The following is a 15,793-nucleotide window of genomic DNA, read 5'->3' on the forward strand; positions in this document are numbered from 1 at the left end:
CGGTCACTGACTGCAGGTAGCATTGACCGAATAACTTTTGACGACTTGATCAACATAGAAGTCATCTCAATATTCTCCCTCCGTCCGATAATAATTCAGTTAACATTCCAACCATCTCATCTGACGATCCGTCCGACTTAATTTTCGACAAGATCATCTATCTTTTACTTCACTAAAGCAGTGTTATAGTATTATTTTATCCATGCTCAGATTGTTCCACCACCAGTTCCCAACCGCTATAAGATTCATCAGTATTTAAAAGGACTATGTCAAACATTTCATATAAATTAACATTAGATAAAGGTAGGATCTTCTTATTCTAAGAGCATCTGCAATGCTCTGTTAATAGAGCCTGTTAATATCTACGTGGAAGCACTGTGCATGTACTGTAGCATTAACGCGTTCAATTCTTTAAACGCGTTAATGCTACCAATTGAGAAAAACGTACATATATATTAATAATATATTGCCATTAACGCGTGATGCGTTAATGGCATTGCAGTTGCTCTAACAAGAGACCTGCTTTTCCCCCCTCCCCTGACACCTTCACCACCCGGCCCCACTCATTTTTTGACCTTTATACCCCTGGCCCTTATTAACTGTCCGTGTTTTTTCTTTACAAAATTTTATTTCTTTTTAATCAGTTTTTTATCAAATTTTTTTTAACAGTTTTATTTTTTAATCAGTTTTTATCAATCTTATTCTTTTTAAATAATTTTTTATTATATATTTGTAATATTTTATTTATTTTTTAGTAGTAGATTTTCACATTTCACACATTCGCTCTCAGCTCCATCATATTATTTACCTTTATATTATGTTTTATTCCATTTATTTTTGTTTTTTTAAATTTTTTTATTAAGTATTTTTTCGACAAGAATATCGTACTATTTTTATATTTGTAATATAAAATCGGATCCTATGTCCCCAATTTTCTCTCTCCCCGTGTTTCATTCGTCGCCTCCAGCTCGCTACCGACGGCTTCTGGTCGTCGCCCCGATCATAACTATACCCTAGGGAAAAGGTAAACCGAGGAGGATCGCCATCGACACGATCGACATCGGAATTTGACCGAATTTGAGCAGGGACTCAGATCGATGGTGAAGGAAAGTCTGCTCAAATCCGGCCAAATTTCGGCGCTGATCGCATCGATGCGATCCCACTACGTTCACCTTCCCCTTAGGTTATAATTTTAATCGAGGCGGCGACCGAGGACCGTCGATGGTGCCGCCGACGGTGGGTTGAGGTAATGAGTGGGAACAGAGACAAGTAATATTGGAATAGAGAATTAGATTTCCTGTAATTTTTTATTTTTTTAATAGTAAATTTCAGGGGTTATTATTTATAAAAAATTTAAAAGTAAAATATAGATAAAAATGGAAAAATAATAAATAAAATTTATTAAAAAAATAAAACTAAAGAAGTAAATAAAATTGAAAAAAACTAAAGAAGTAAATAAAATTAGAAAAACATAACTTGTTATTTAAAGAAATAAGGGTTAAAAGGTAATTTAATAGGGGAAAGAGAGGGGGTGGCTGTCAGAGGATGGGAAAAATAATTTACTTCTAACAATGGATTAAAATAAAAATAAAGTATTCATTGTCCTTGAAAAAGTAGATTGCTTTCCAAGTGGATTGCAATATTATATGAATGTGAGAAAACAATAATGATTGGAATTAACATGCGGATGACATAGACACGTGGATGGTGAGATTTGAGGTTATTAGAGATAAATTCAGATAATTAAAATCCTAATAGACTATACTTCTCTTTAAAATATAATTTTGTAATTGTAAAAAATCAAAAGCAATGCCTCTTTGCTCAATATAAACTATAAAAATATAAAATTATATTGTCACTTTAAGAGTGAAGAATGAAGATGACGCTGGACATGCTCTTAAGAAAAATCCTTGGATAATCTATAACTTTTTCATATAGCTGTCAATTTAAATTGGATCATCGGATTAATCTATCCTATCAAACAATTTAAACAGATTGAATTAAATTTTTATCAATCTAAGTTCGTCATAGGCCAACCCACTTAGGTCTACGACCCGCGCGGGTCGATTCGTGATTAATTTGGATTTATCCACGGGTTGAAAAATACATGTAAGTTAAGTTTTATGTCAATTTATTATTTTTCTTTATCATAATTTTAAAATAAAAATAATACTTTTCATCCTACATAAATACTCATTTGTGCCTATTTATATTTAAAATATGTGTTTATGAATACATTTGATTGATGAAATTTTTCTGAAGTAAACATTGAAGATACAAAATATTTAATTTTTTTAAAAAAAATTATGATACACCTGTGGGTTGGCCCGTCAAATCCGTAATCCTTCTTGGATTAGATTGGGTTGAAAATTTTTTAACCTGCTAAGTTGACGGGTCAACTCGTCCCACTCCACTAAATAGTTGACTTATCACAAACTGATCCGTCCCACCACGGATTGATCCGTCTCTACTTCTAAATGAGTAAAACAGTGCCAAAATAAAGGTCAAGATGAGAATTCGCGAGCAATCAATGAAATTCCATTAAGTTTATATAAGCCAAAGTGATATTACATTGATATTTAGTAAATTAATTATATTTATTAACATGAATTATGATATTATTTTTAATATACACATACATTTAATTATCTAAAAAATTATTATTTTTAAAATTTATATTTTTTTGCTTGCATACATAAAGTCTATTTGTTGCTTATACGTTGCTAAATATCAAATTTTAAAATAATTTATTCAATTTAAACAACGTGCAGAAGATTTTTTTTAATTAATTATCTAATTCAATCTAATATCCAAGCAGGACACGTGTCTTCACGTGATTCAAAAGGCGATCACGGGCTGAAGTGACTCAATGGGTGAACTCAGCGACTGAGTTCGAGCTCCGCCAACTCGAAGGTTAAACCCTAACGCATCGCCATTGACAGCTCAAAGACAAACGCGGCGCTCTCTCTCGATCACTCCGCAGGACTGCGGACCAGTTTCTATCTCAGCTCCTCGGTGTCATCGAAATACGCTTCGATTTAACCAGAGCAGCCTAACGTCGGATTGATCCGAAGGCCAGCCACTGCCCTTGGCGCTTGCCCGTCGTCCTCCGAAAGGTGAGAGATCTCCGCTTATTCGGGTCTTTCCTCTCTCAGCATTTTTGTCACCAGCGAGTAGTTTGAGATCTCTGGTATATTTTTCTTTATTTTTTACTTTTATCTCAGCTGAAATTGTTCTCGTTCTAATAATTAAAATTTTTTCGGGATCCTCTTTTGTTCTTGTGATGTTTTGTTTCACAAGGTCGTAATGTTAGTCGAAGATTCATGTGAAATGTTTGATCTGTGACTGGCGAGGATCCGAAATGGAAGCGTTGGATAAAGTGGAGCTTTTAGCTAATTTTAGACTTGAATAGCGTGTTTCTTGATTATACTTCCTAGCTCATAAGCATCCAACATGAAAGTGTTTGTTTGCCGACTGCCCTTGGTTGTGTGTTGTTTGATACATGAAAATGTTCGTATGAAAAAAATTGATTTGTCATTTGTGAGAGCCCAAATGGAAACCTTCCATGCAAGAAAGTTTTTAGTTCATTCTAGGGACAAACAATGGATTTTAGATAGTTATCCTTCCTAACCATCCGACGTGTTGGTGTTTACGTTTGCTGGTTACATTTCGTTGTGTGTTTCTTGATATATGCAAAGCTAGTACCTCATTAGTTTTTAGCTTTTTGGAATGCTAATGGTGAAGCTGGATGTCTGTAAGTTAGAAAACTTTGCATCTGCATAAGACAGCGGATCTAAATGAGTGTTTATGATGGCAAACCCACTGTTGTTCTGTGGTTTGTTCAGGTTTCTACTACTGCTAGAGACAATGGAGGCATTAGTTGCTACTGGTTTGCAAGCTACGGCAGCAAAGGCTTGCGTCTCTTCTCCCAGGAGATTGTTCACCACTAGGATGGCAATTTCTGGGTCCACTCTAAAAGTAACCAAACAAAGTTCAGCAAACTCACCAAGTTCCTTGTCTCCCCAGCCTCTCTGTGTGAGATATTCTTCTCCTTCAAAGTGTCAAAGGTTTGCTATCAGGGCAATGTCTGGGGAAAGTGAGAAAGAGATTGCATATGGATTGCCTATTGATCTAAGAGGTATATATATATGGTTCTTCATAGTTTGCCCTGTCACTTTCCTTGAAATTTCAGGACTACTTCTGTAACTTATGACCTACGTAGTTTTGTTTTCTTACAGGACTATTTTCTTATCATAGTTTGCTTGTTGTTTTTCCTTGTTTCTTTTGTCATGTAGTGTTTTATCTTGTATTTATAAGGGTAACCCATTTTTGATAACATCTGATGGGTATATGGATTGTTATGTTTGACTGCCTACATTCATGCTCCGGCTTATCATTATGCATTGTGAACAATCAATTGAGTTACCTTATATCAGATGTCAAAATTCTGTTCTTATTTACACTTTTTCACCATGCAGTGTTTTATATAACATTTTTAATGAGAGTCATATTTCATTACATCTTTTGGATACTGGGGTTCTATATTTCACTACCTACATTAAGAAAATCACATATCCTAATGCTTGATTCCTAAATTTTATGACATTTTGGTTGCTGGGAATACTGATGATAATGTGTTCTTCTTATTTAGGTAAAAGGGCATTTATTGCTGGAGTTGCTGATGATAATGGTTATGGCTGGGCAATCGCAAAGGCTCTTGCCGCTGCTGGGGCAGAAATACTTGTTGGTACATGGGTGCCTGTAAGTGCTTCCGAAGTCTTTTTTAGTCTGTTATTATGTAATTAGATAAACACTGAAATATTAACCTTCTGTTGGATCATTCATCAATAGGCACTGAACATATTTGAGACAAGCTTAAGGCGTGGCAAATTTGATGAGTCACGGAAGTATGCCTTCCTCTATTATCTGGGGCATACATGGTTGTATTTATTTTTTTTTCTCTTTCATGTTCAGTAGTTATCTTTCTCAGATTGTATTTACAGATTGCCAAATGGCTCACTGATGGATATTGTCAAAGTATATCCTCTTGATGCTGTTTACGATACTCCTGATGATGTTCCTGAAGATGTATGTAAAAGAAGCTTTTGATAAAATTGGTTCCTGGCACTTATTCCAATTTATGATCATAATCAGCAGCTTGTATGGTGTTTATTTAGGTCAAGACAAACAAACGCTATGCTGGATCCTCAAATTGGACTGTTAAGGTAGGCACCAACTCCTTGTCTTCACCAACTTGAATTCCCCTTTCTGTACGCTAATTAAACATTTTTTTCTCCAAGAGACAGTGTAAACAGAACTAAAGCCTGGAATGATAATTCATTTGATTTTTCACACGCTCGTGTTACTGATGCCTTCTTCTGCTTGGTGCAGGAAGTGGCAGAGGCTGTGACGAAAGATTTTGGAAGCATTGATATCCTCGTGCATTCTCTTGCCAATGGACCAGAGGTACTACCTTACACCATCATATAATCATGATGTTTTTTACTTTAGTTCTAAATTATGGTTTTCATAAACAGGTAACGAAACCACTCTTGGAGACATCTAGAAGAGGGTATCTTGCTGCAATTTCAGCTTCGAGTTACTCTTTTGTCTCCCTGCTTCAGCACTTTCTTCCAATAATGAATCCAGGTTTCTTTCGATTCCATGAAAACAAAACAACTGCATGTTCCATTTGTGTGTATATTTCAACTTGAGATCCTGACAAGAACATCATTATCAATCCATCATTATATCTTCTTCTTTACGGACAGAATAAAGCAATGCTAGTAGTTATAATAAAACCCAAAATTAGGTTATCAAACAATTCCTTTTCTTGTTGGCACATAGATTTTATATCTCATCTTCACTTTGTTTTGGATGTCTCCGTTAAACATGGCAGGCGGTGCTTCAATATCTTTGACATACATAGCTTCTGAAAGGACAATCCCAGGGTATAACCTTTTTCCTTGTTATTCGGTTATTCCAAAGTTTATAATTTGGAATACTTGTTTAGTTCTTGCATCAACTTGCAGATACGGAGGTGGAATGAGCTCAGCAAAAGCTGCATTGGAGAGCGATACAAAAGTAAGTTCAACTCTTCTGTAATTGTTGTATATGAAATTGATTGTCAAGTCCGGGTAGTGTTTGGAAATATTTAAACCCAAACTATATGGTAGTTCACTCATCTAAGCTTATATTTGGCAAAATATAGATTCAGTAATTTTGATGTTTTCATCTAGTATTGCTTTTGTTTTTGGATGTAGGTGCTGGCTTTTGAAGCCGGAAGAAAAGGTCAAGTTAGAGTCAATACAATATCTGCAGGTGTGTGTCAATGTTTCCTTGTATGTTACACTTGGGTTGTTCAAACCTCACTCCCATTAGTTGGGCAGTTTCCTCTTTTTATTGTTAACTGAACTCACCCCAGCAAACCATTTTTCAATGTCACCTAAACATGGTATGTGAATCTGATATGCTCAGGCCCTCTGGGAAGTCGAGCTGCGAAAGCCATTGGATTCATCGAAAAGATGATTGATTATTCATATGTGAATGCCCCGTTACAGAAAGAATTGCTTGCAGGTCACGACACAATTCACAACTGATTTGTCCACTATTTCATGTTGTCCATCAAAATAACTGAGCAAACTATTTCATATAACAAAGTAAACTTGTTTATACAGATGAAGTCGGCAATGCAGCAGCCTTCTTGGTGTCTCCACTTGCATCGGCTGTGACTGGGTCGGTTGTCTATGTCGATAATGGTCTGAATACCATGGGGCTGGCAACTGACAGCCCGACGCTGCAAGTATAAAAGTTGGAAGGATGAAGAGGCAAGAGAACTCATTCTTGGCATAGGTTCCATTGTCTTCTGCGACTTTTGCCGACATTGAATAAAGTGTGAGATTAAATTTCTGTGCTCAGGGTTCGTCTTCTTGTTGTGCTTCGTGACTGAGCACAATTTAGCTTGCCAATGGAAAAATCGTGATTATTGAATTAGACTACACAATTTAGCATCTGACTGCAAATTTCTAACTGTTTTTTAGTGAGACCTTGATTGATCAAATCGGTCAGCTTGGTTTTTTTTTTTTTCCAAATGGTTTGTTGGATATTGGTTAGAGATGGCCACGAAGCAAGCATATTCCCAACTTCTATGGGATGACAAGCTTGGGATAACTTGGGATGACAAATTTAAATTCATAATATTTTACTTGATTATTCACTAATCATCTTTAATTTTACATAATTTTTTAAATAAATATACTCAAATTAAAATTTAAAAACTTGAATTGAACTCAAATTTATTATTTTTTTAAAATTATAATTTAATTATGTTCAAATAAAAAATTAGCACAATTCATTTGTTTAAGTTTGATCTAAACTTTTTTAAACTCAAGTTTGAATTTCATTTCTAATCAAATTTAAATTAAAATTATTTATATTTTTGCATTGGATTCGAATTGTAACTCTTGTGTTTACGTGCCATCAATGAACTTCATATGCACTTAATGGCTTCTGTTGGGCCATTGCATTTAGCAAAACTCTTTGTTTGTAATTGCATTGTTTGTAATTGCAATAATGCATTCAAATGTCAGGAAGAATGCGTACAAGTACCGAGAATTGGACCCTTCACCTGAGCATTTTCAAGGTACCGACCAGTGAGTTGTTAAGCTGCATTTGCTTGTAATTTCAGCTTCCAATCCTTGGGCTGCTGCCGTGTTCCTTTGCCACTGTATGTCAACCGAGTATAAAGCAATATAGACACAAGGATTTCATAAGTTAGTATCATAGTCTTTGGCATCTCCAGGTGGTGGTCGTCACCATTGTAAGGTCCTCTAAAAACCGCCTGTGACCTGTGCCATCGACATCAGATTAGCTTGGTGTTGCTGGTTTCTCCATCCATGATCCTGCTCCATGTGAAAACTGGTGTTCGTCTCCTTCTGCCAATATAAAAGGGGGAAAAAAGAGACCAACTTAATTCCAGACGGGATAGTAACAGCATTTTGGTTCTTAGCGATGACAGATCATGTGTCACAAAGCAGACTGAGTGATAAAGTTATGCATTTTAATTTTACAATAGTAAAAAATTTTAGATTGACATTTTGTAAACATGAAATGCACATTTTTACAACAAAGTTTTATAGAACTAGACATCTATCTGTTTATATTTAAATCTTTATAAAAAAATATATAAATCTAATAAATCCAAATTTTGACAATAAATTTCTTTAGAATCCCATAATTCTATACACATTACATATTTATTAAAATAAAGGAATATAAACTTTTTTAAAGACATTATAAATTAAAATTTTTATAATAAATAAGTATTAAAGTTTTCAAGATAGAAAAAATTAAGTTTTTTATTAGTTCGAATAAAAAATTTATATATATGATGTTAAGGATTTTTCTTATACCTAGTTACCACTTTCGCCATCAGATGCACCCGCCAGCCTCGCAATTGCATCGATCAGCGATTGTTCATGCTCCTGCAGGGTGTCACTCAACATTGATTAGTAACACGAGAGACCAAAAAAGAAAGCTTTTCTTACTTTCAACAACGCCTTGGCCTTCTCCATGGCAACAGGATCAGGATGGTTTGCAACAAAAACCTTCTCCACCTAATTCAAAGGACTGCGAGTGTTAAAATAGGAATAATGAAAATGAATGATTTAAAATTTTTGTTACTTCTCTTATGAGCATCTCGGTGTTGAAGATCTCCAAGTGGTCGAGGCTCTTCTTGTTGATGCCATTCTGGAATGGTGGAAAATCTTTCTTCGCCTGTTTCTTCCTGGTTATTCTTCCTCTCCCTGCTCCTGGAGCTGCACGAGTGCGGCCTGAGGGCTTCTTAATGCTCTGACCAGAACGATGGCTGATACCTGGATCCCCACCTTCCCATCTTATATCTTCAGGAAGAATCTGTGATGATGTATAATAAAGAGGGTACAATACAGCATGAAAATAATTAACTCATGTCAACCAATTATGATTTAGAATCCAAATGATGTCAAATCACACCGAAACCAGCAAGTCCAGGAGACAAAGCACAACTACTGAAATGTGAACCAGAAAGGATCTAATTTAAACCTAGCCGTTTAAAACTCTCATATTATTTCAACTTTCTCATGATTCAGGAGTGAAATCACAACTGAAGTTGTTACAATAAACTCCTGAACAAAATATGAATCATATATTCTAACATGACAGGACTATCTACTTACCTCCTTAAGATTGACCCATTCATATGTCTCCTTCCCTGTGCCAACGTCATAAATCAGACCATGCAAGCCCTATTAAGTTTAGATAATCAGAATATCAAAAGAATTTGCAATGCTGAAGGATTCAAGGAGAAAAAACTTAAAGAACTGAGAAGACTTACTGCCACTGGATTGTATTCCATGATAACAGCTTCGTAGAAGTTATTATCTTCAGGCCACCGAGTCATGACTTTTCGCCCAATTAGTGGGTCACATGGAATTTTTTTAGCTGCTTCATTAACAGCAGGTGCACCAGAAGAATTCTTGCATGCAGGAACTTGGCCTCTTCCACTAGGACCTGCAGAAGGATACTGCATAGTTTTTGTTGAAGCAGCACTAGGTATTGCTTGACTCTGTATTGTGGATGTAACTTCAACACGAGAATTAGAATGCATGATAAATTGCATAATGTCAGAAGAATGGCATCGAGTAAATTTTATTGACCTGATACTTACTGTCTTAGGTTTCTTTCCCTTTGCACCTATTGCCGTTCTCCTTTTTGCAGCTGATGATGAAGGCTGCAAGTGCAAACCAGGAGATGGTGCGTCGAAAGACAATGAGGGTGCAGCCTGAGTACGTTGCCTCTTATGAGAAGCTGAAATGCTAGGACTGGGAGTAGGACCATCCAATTGAATATTATTAAACAACCCAGACTGAAGCCCACCTTCTCGTCTCCATTCCCTATTTAAAAAATTGATAAAATATGAAGCAATTAACAAAATACATTAAACTGAAGCTGAAAATGCAATTCTTTTGATTGATCCATTGACTGACCTTATTCTTTGAATAATGTCATCCACATTCACCCTACTTAATAGTTCTCTATGTTCCTCACCTGATACTCTAAGCTCCTTTCGTAGATCAGTTATTAGACTTTCTTTCTCCTGAAGACATTGCTCCCAAAGGCATCCAATTTATACATACAGAATAATAATCGAAACCAAGAAACGGTGATGAAGTAACAATATGAACTTCAAGCAGACAATTACCCAAGTAAGGGCATCAGATTGAGCCTTAAAAGCTCGCAGAATTGAATTGTATGCTGCCTGCTCAAGTTGATGTATTTGGATTTCCATATCATTTTGCATCCTGGAATAGGGCATAGCACCAACAACGTTCCTCTTGTAACCTGTCATCATGTGTCCTCTGATACCCTTATTCTGATGGGGTGGAGGAAGATCATCATCAGTTCCTGCATTTATCAAGAACTACCATATTTAAAGCATACTTGTAGATACAATGTGCAGGATTCTTAATGCCTTTACGAATACAAGTCATCTTCATAAGAAATGAAAAATAAATGAGGTCTACAAAACCGGTAATAAAGCATGGCAATGAACCCTCAAAATCACACAATAGCTAAGGAGACGGCTATTTCACTATGAAATCTCTAAAATATACAGCGAGTAGTAACAGAAGAAAATTAATCTAGTTAGTAATGCAACACCTGTTTTCTTGCTATGACTAGACTCTGAATAGTAGGATAAAAGTAATATTACTAACTGAATGGTGTCTAAAGAACATATATTAGGTGTTGGTTAATTGATTTGGAGCAGCACCAAGGTAACATCATCCAAAATGCGAAAATGTCTTGTAATCATAGTGAGTGAGACTTTAAATCATCACAATCTGTAGAGACAAGGCCCACAATTGCTTGGCTTGCATCTATTTTTCTCTAAACTAAGAAGGGAAGAGCAAGTTCACCTGGTTTGAAGGCACGCCCTTAAAATGCTGATTAGTCAATTAACTTTGTAGGGAGATAGACCAACAAGTACACGAGGGGGAAAACTGGAAACATGGTTCGCCAAACAATTCAAGATTTTTTTCCCAAACAAAGACTTCAAGCTCCTACATGGATGCTTGGTATAAAATTATCTTTGTTACAGCAACAACAACATTGTTTGAGTCAAGGCCTCTCATGGTGTGAGGAACCCAAGGTTTTCCAAAGGGATCTCCTCTTGTACATATAGGGAATTTGTTGCATTCCATTGATAATCCATTTGAGTTTTGAGGCCTTTCCCCCATACAGACTTATGATATCTAGAGTGATCTGAATGTTAGTTCAAGCAAGCCTTTTAATGAGAACAACACAGAGTCACAGACCACCAAAGAAAAAAACCTACTAAACCTTAGGCTTTGGCTTTGACCGCCAAAGAAAAAAGACCTACAACAGCAACAAGAATAGGCCCGACGACTTGGGCTGTGACGTTTGAGTTAAATCAAAGTGGGATAATAATGTGGCAAGTAAAGGCTACCATTAATTAGCAACACTTTTTCTAATCACTAATGGAAGATATGCACCTTAGACTATATCTCAACCGAAGTCTATTGAATCTTCTTGGGCCTCCTTGCTCAAGGATGAAAGGAAAGAATTTAAGCACCATCGTCCAAACTCAAACCCCATTTCCATAATTGTATACCCAAAAGATTCAACAATATCATCCCGACGATAAAGACATCAACTAATGACATGTCGAGAGTGGGGGACGAACAGATTACCCTCCGAATGTAAGGACGTCAGACAGAGCACAGGATCGTCAGGACCATGAATCCATCCTTCATCAACTCTGTCATCTCACCAAAGACGACTATCAAACGATGCAAAGACCGATTTAGGACCAACCGTATCAGCTATCGAGTTCAAGAAACCCTAGCTCCCCCCTGGAGAAGAGCGATCTCCCACAAATTATCACAACCTCGCACGCGATGAAAGATGATTATTACAAATTTATTGTTTAAAAAAATCACCTAACACAATCCTAAACCACAGCACTACAATCACTCGGAGGGGAAAATGCTAGTAAACTCTTACCACTGCTATCCGAAGGATTGAATTCCATCCCGGAAATCCTTTGCTCCAAAATTCCGACAGAGATACCGTCGATGTCAAAGAGAGAGGAATTTCCCTTCACCTCGATCCAACTCGCGACGATGGAAGGGACAGATCCGCCTCTTCAACGTCGATTCCACTCGAGCGAAAGCAAGAAACGATCCGGATCGAGCTTGAGGAAGCGAATTGAATCGACTTCGCGAGCGGAACCGGAGGAATCTGGGAAATTCGAGAGAGAAGAAGGCGAGTGCGGGAGAGAGATCGGAGACGACGAGAAGAGCTTTCGAAGGGAGGGGATCTCGTTAACGGCCGGACCCGAACGCAATTTATGGAGGGAACTTGAAAGAAGTGTTAAGCCTCGGCAATGGTATTGATGTGGTCGGAACTCGGATGAAATTAGGCATGGTCGTCACGTGACAATGGTTTAACCGGTCCGGTTCTCATAATTCGAATCGACTATTTTTCAACAAATTACCTAACCACGTATTTAAAATTTTACCATACTCAAATCACATACCTAAATTTTAAAATTAACAAATCATATAGCTCATATTCATTTTACCCATATTTACTGTTCAGAGATACCGTTCAATTCAGTAGTACCGAATCGATTATTTTTTCCATTTATGTTTAAAGTTAAATTGATATTTAAGAAAAAGATATAGTACAAGAATTCTTTGGTCCATAAATACTGGATCAATAAATCATATATCTCATATTCATTTTACCTGTATTACTGATCAGAGATACCGTTCATCAGTATCGAATCGATTTCCTATGCTCCAGCAAGACAGCAGATAAAACTTTATCCATTATCAAATGGCTACAAAGACTGGTCCAGAGCACCCTCAATAAGCATGGAGGGTGCCTCCCATACTTATGGAGAATGCCTCTCATCCTTTATGGAGGGCGCCTCCCATACTTATGGAGGGCGCCCTCTGCCTGCAGCATAAAAATAACTTCAGCATTCTTTTGGATCTTCCGTTGCTCTGTTCGCTTAGGTGATTGCGGCCAACTGAAATAAGGCTCATCCGAACCTAATTTCCAACCTTCTCCTCGAGCAGGCTTCCGCTTCAGCTTCTCATCCCTCGAACGTCGCGAGTTCTTCTCGTCCACCGGTATACTCTTTCACAACCCTTTCATCCCTCGGATGCATCGAGTCTGTTGGCTCCCTTCCCGTGTCATCCTTCTCGCTAGCTGCATATTCCGCTCAACTTCTTGTGTTCCTAAGCTCCACCGCACTTAGACACAGAGATCAAAACCAAACAAGACCCAACCCTAATTTAGTTGATCACATCAAAATAACTACGAGGTCCAACAATCTCCCCCTTTTTGATGTGCATCAACTCAAATTCAAATTAGGGTAATAAAAGCCAAATAAATAAAAAAAATATTTCAAGTATAAAGTTTGCAATAAAAGAAATTACAACACTAAGTAAAAGATAAACTGATTTGAATTCAGAATTTGAAAAAAAAAATCTAACTCCCCCTACTGTTAGAATGTATACTAAAAGCTTAGCTTTTTGTATAAACATATATTTTGAAATAAGAATCACATTGGTCAAATGTCTGCATTTAGTTAAATGCAGTTGTCCATTTAATTTATATTGTAAATAACATGGTGTGTAGTGTCACACAGAAGATCATGTTATCAGTTCCTTATAAATTATAAATAGTAGCTCACAATCAAGATGGATTTAGACAAACCATTAGAATGATTGTAGTGTAATTTGGTATTAGTTTATTTTGACTATAAAATTACACTATGTGTGTATTGAGTAGGATCATTTGAGGTGTTTCTTTTATACTGACTGTATAAAAGAACAGAACATTTATTATTATAGATATGCGTACTCTTAATCCCGATATAATAACAAGCACATGTACTTAGTATTTATTTCTTTAATTTATCAAAGGCTAAGATTTATTCGTTAAATCAATAGGCCCGATAAAGTTGGTAAATAATATTATTTATATCGTGTGTTGTTGATTATAGAAGGAAACTGTATCCTATTTATTAGGATAATGATGCCCCCTTGAGGAGCTCATAAGGATTGTCATTTAAACCCTGCAGGTAGACTTAGTTCCGGTATGACAATGAAGTTGAGTGGTACTACTCTTGGAACTAGATGTTAATTAAGTGAGTTGTTAGTAACTCATTTAATTAATGGACATTCGATATCTTAAACACAGGGAGATTAACGCACTCATGATAAGAAGGAGCTCATAATGTAATATGAGATTGGTGCGGTAGTTCAATAATAACTCTTTAGTGGTATGAGTTATTATTGATAAACTTAAGTTGAGTGTTCTGGTTGAACACAGGAAGCTCAAGCTCATCAGAAGACCAAAATCAATTCCTCTTCTAGGTCCCTGTTCTAGCCTCTATAAAGCCTCACATTCACCCATTTTGATTATCCTTCCTACCCAAGCAAGGGGTCGACCATAACTTAATAGAAAAGGAAGTTTTTTTAAAAAACAAAATTTTGTTAAAATCTTTCCTTTTATGGTTATCTACAATGGTTAAAAAGAGATATTTTAATTTTATTAAAATCTTTCCTTTTTTTGTAGATATCTACAATGGTCTAGGGGTATGATGGTCTTTTCCATCAAGAGTAGTGGGGAGCGTGGGCATGTCCTGTTGGAACCCCAAAGTTGTTTTGGTGTGATTAACAAGTTAAGTTAGGTCCTGTGTTTTTCTAACCTTGTGTTTAAATGTACAGGAGCTTAGGAGCACATGTACTCGAATGGAAGACGCAACTAGCGAGAAGGACGGCACGCGGTGCGTCCGAGGGATGAGGTGCTGCGGAAGAGTACCCCGGTGGACGAGAAGGAAGCGTGCGGTGGTTCCGAGGGTTGAAAGCCGGAGCGGAAGATTGCTCGGGGAGCAAGAGACGCAGCTAGCGAGAAGGTCGGCACGGGGTGCGACCGAGGGACGAAGACTACGGATGAGTACGCTGGTGGATGAGAAGGAAACACGCGGCGATTCCGAGGGACGAGAAGCCGGAGCGGAAGATTGCTCGAGAAGACCGGAACTTGGGTTCGGGTGAGCCCTTTTCCGGATGGCAGAGATCACCCAAGCGAGCGGATCCGGAGGAGAAGAACCGGACCGAGGCGGGACTGAACCAGAGAAGAGGTCCCGGACGAAAAAGTCAACATCTGTTGACTTTGGGCTCCGGGGAGCTCGGACCAGACTTTTGACCAAGATCGAGATTTGACTCGATCTGATCATTGGGGGATAAAGTTTATCCCCCCAGGGTGCCTGGAACCCCTTCGGGGCGCCCTGACCAAGGCTATAAATATAGCCTTGGCCCAGAAGCTTTTCAACAAACTCAGAATTGTAAATCCAACGCTTGTGTACTTTAGAGTTTTAGTTGAGCTTCTTTCTTTTTGTGCGTCAACGTTGTAAGAGGCTTCTCCGCCTAAAGGAGATTGATATTGGGCTTAATTTTCCTTGGATTAACAACCACATCGGTTGTAACCAAGTAAACACTGGTGCCTCTTATTTTATACTTTAAATTTACTGCTTAATCTATTTATGCAAGTGTTATCTTAAAGAGTTTGAGGAAGGTTTGTTTGTTTTTATGTTTACAGGATATCCAACAACCTCCTTCTAGCCTGCCTAACGGTCCTACAAGTAGTATCAGAGCCGAAACACCTTAGAAGGACTAACCGCCGTCTGAAGCAACAAAACGATGGTCGGAGCTAGCGA

The 15,793-nt window shown here is 37.3% G+C and overlaps 2 protein-coding genes across 7 annotated transcripts; one reads left to right on the plus strand and one right to left on the minus strand.

Annotated features, from left to right (window-relative positions):
* Positions 1–2,888: 2,888 nt before the first annotated feature.
* LOC122037120 (enoyl-[acyl-carrier-protein] reductase [NADH] 1, chloroplastic-like) lies at positions 2,889–7,010 on the plus strand. Its single transcript, XM_042596617.1, has 13 exons — positions 2,889–3,116; positions 3,846–4,138; positions 4,652–4,761; positions 4,852–4,907; positions 5,004–5,088; positions 5,178–5,225; positions 5,392–5,466; positions 5,538–5,649; positions 5,900–5,951; positions 6,033–6,084; positions 6,264–6,321; positions 6,478–6,576; positions 6,678–7,010. Exons 2-13 carry the CDS (start codon positions 3,868–3,870, stop codon positions 6,806–6,808), a joined length of 1,149 nt encoding a protein of 382 aa, XP_042452551.1. The 5' UTR covers positions 2,889–3,116; positions 3,846–3,867; the 3' UTR covers positions 6,809–7,010.
* A 484-nt stretch (positions 7,011–7,494) lies between these two features.
* Positions 7,495–12,437, minus strand: LOC122037118 (protein EMSY-LIKE 3-like). Of its 6 annotated transcripts, none has more exons than XM_042596614.1 (10): positions 12,064–12,437; positions 11,751–11,818; positions 10,241–10,443; positions 10,026–10,135; positions 9,374–9,932; positions 9,216–9,284; positions 8,683–8,913; positions 8,547–8,615; positions 8,412–8,483; positions 7,495–7,934 (listed from the first exon to the last, which is right to left on the minus strand). In XM_042596614.1, exons 3-9 carry the CDS (start codon positions 10,388–10,390, stop codon positions 8,412–8,414), a joined length of 1,260 nt encoding a protein of 419 aa, XP_042452548.1. In that variant the 5' UTR covers positions 10,391–10,443; positions 11,751–11,818; positions 12,064–12,437; the 3' UTR covers positions 7,495–7,934. The 6 variants fall into 6 exon arrangements, 5 of the variants coding, with proteins under 5 accessions (XP_042452548.1, XP_042452547.1, XP_042452546.1 ...); XM_042596613.1 differs by having other exon boundaries at positions 11,751–11,912; XM_042596612.1 differs by having other exon boundaries at positions 11,751–11,947.
* Positions 12,438–15,793: the final 3,356 nt, after the last annotated feature.

The sequence above is a fragment of the Zingiber officinale genome, unplaced genomic scaffold (genome assembly GCF_018446385.1).
Source record: "Zingiber officinale cultivar Zhangliang unplaced genomic scaffold, Zo_v1.1 ctg233, whole genome shotgun sequence".
NCBI lineage: Eukaryota > Viridiplantae > Streptophyta > Magnoliopsida > Zingiberales > Zingiberaceae > Zingiber > Zingiber officinale.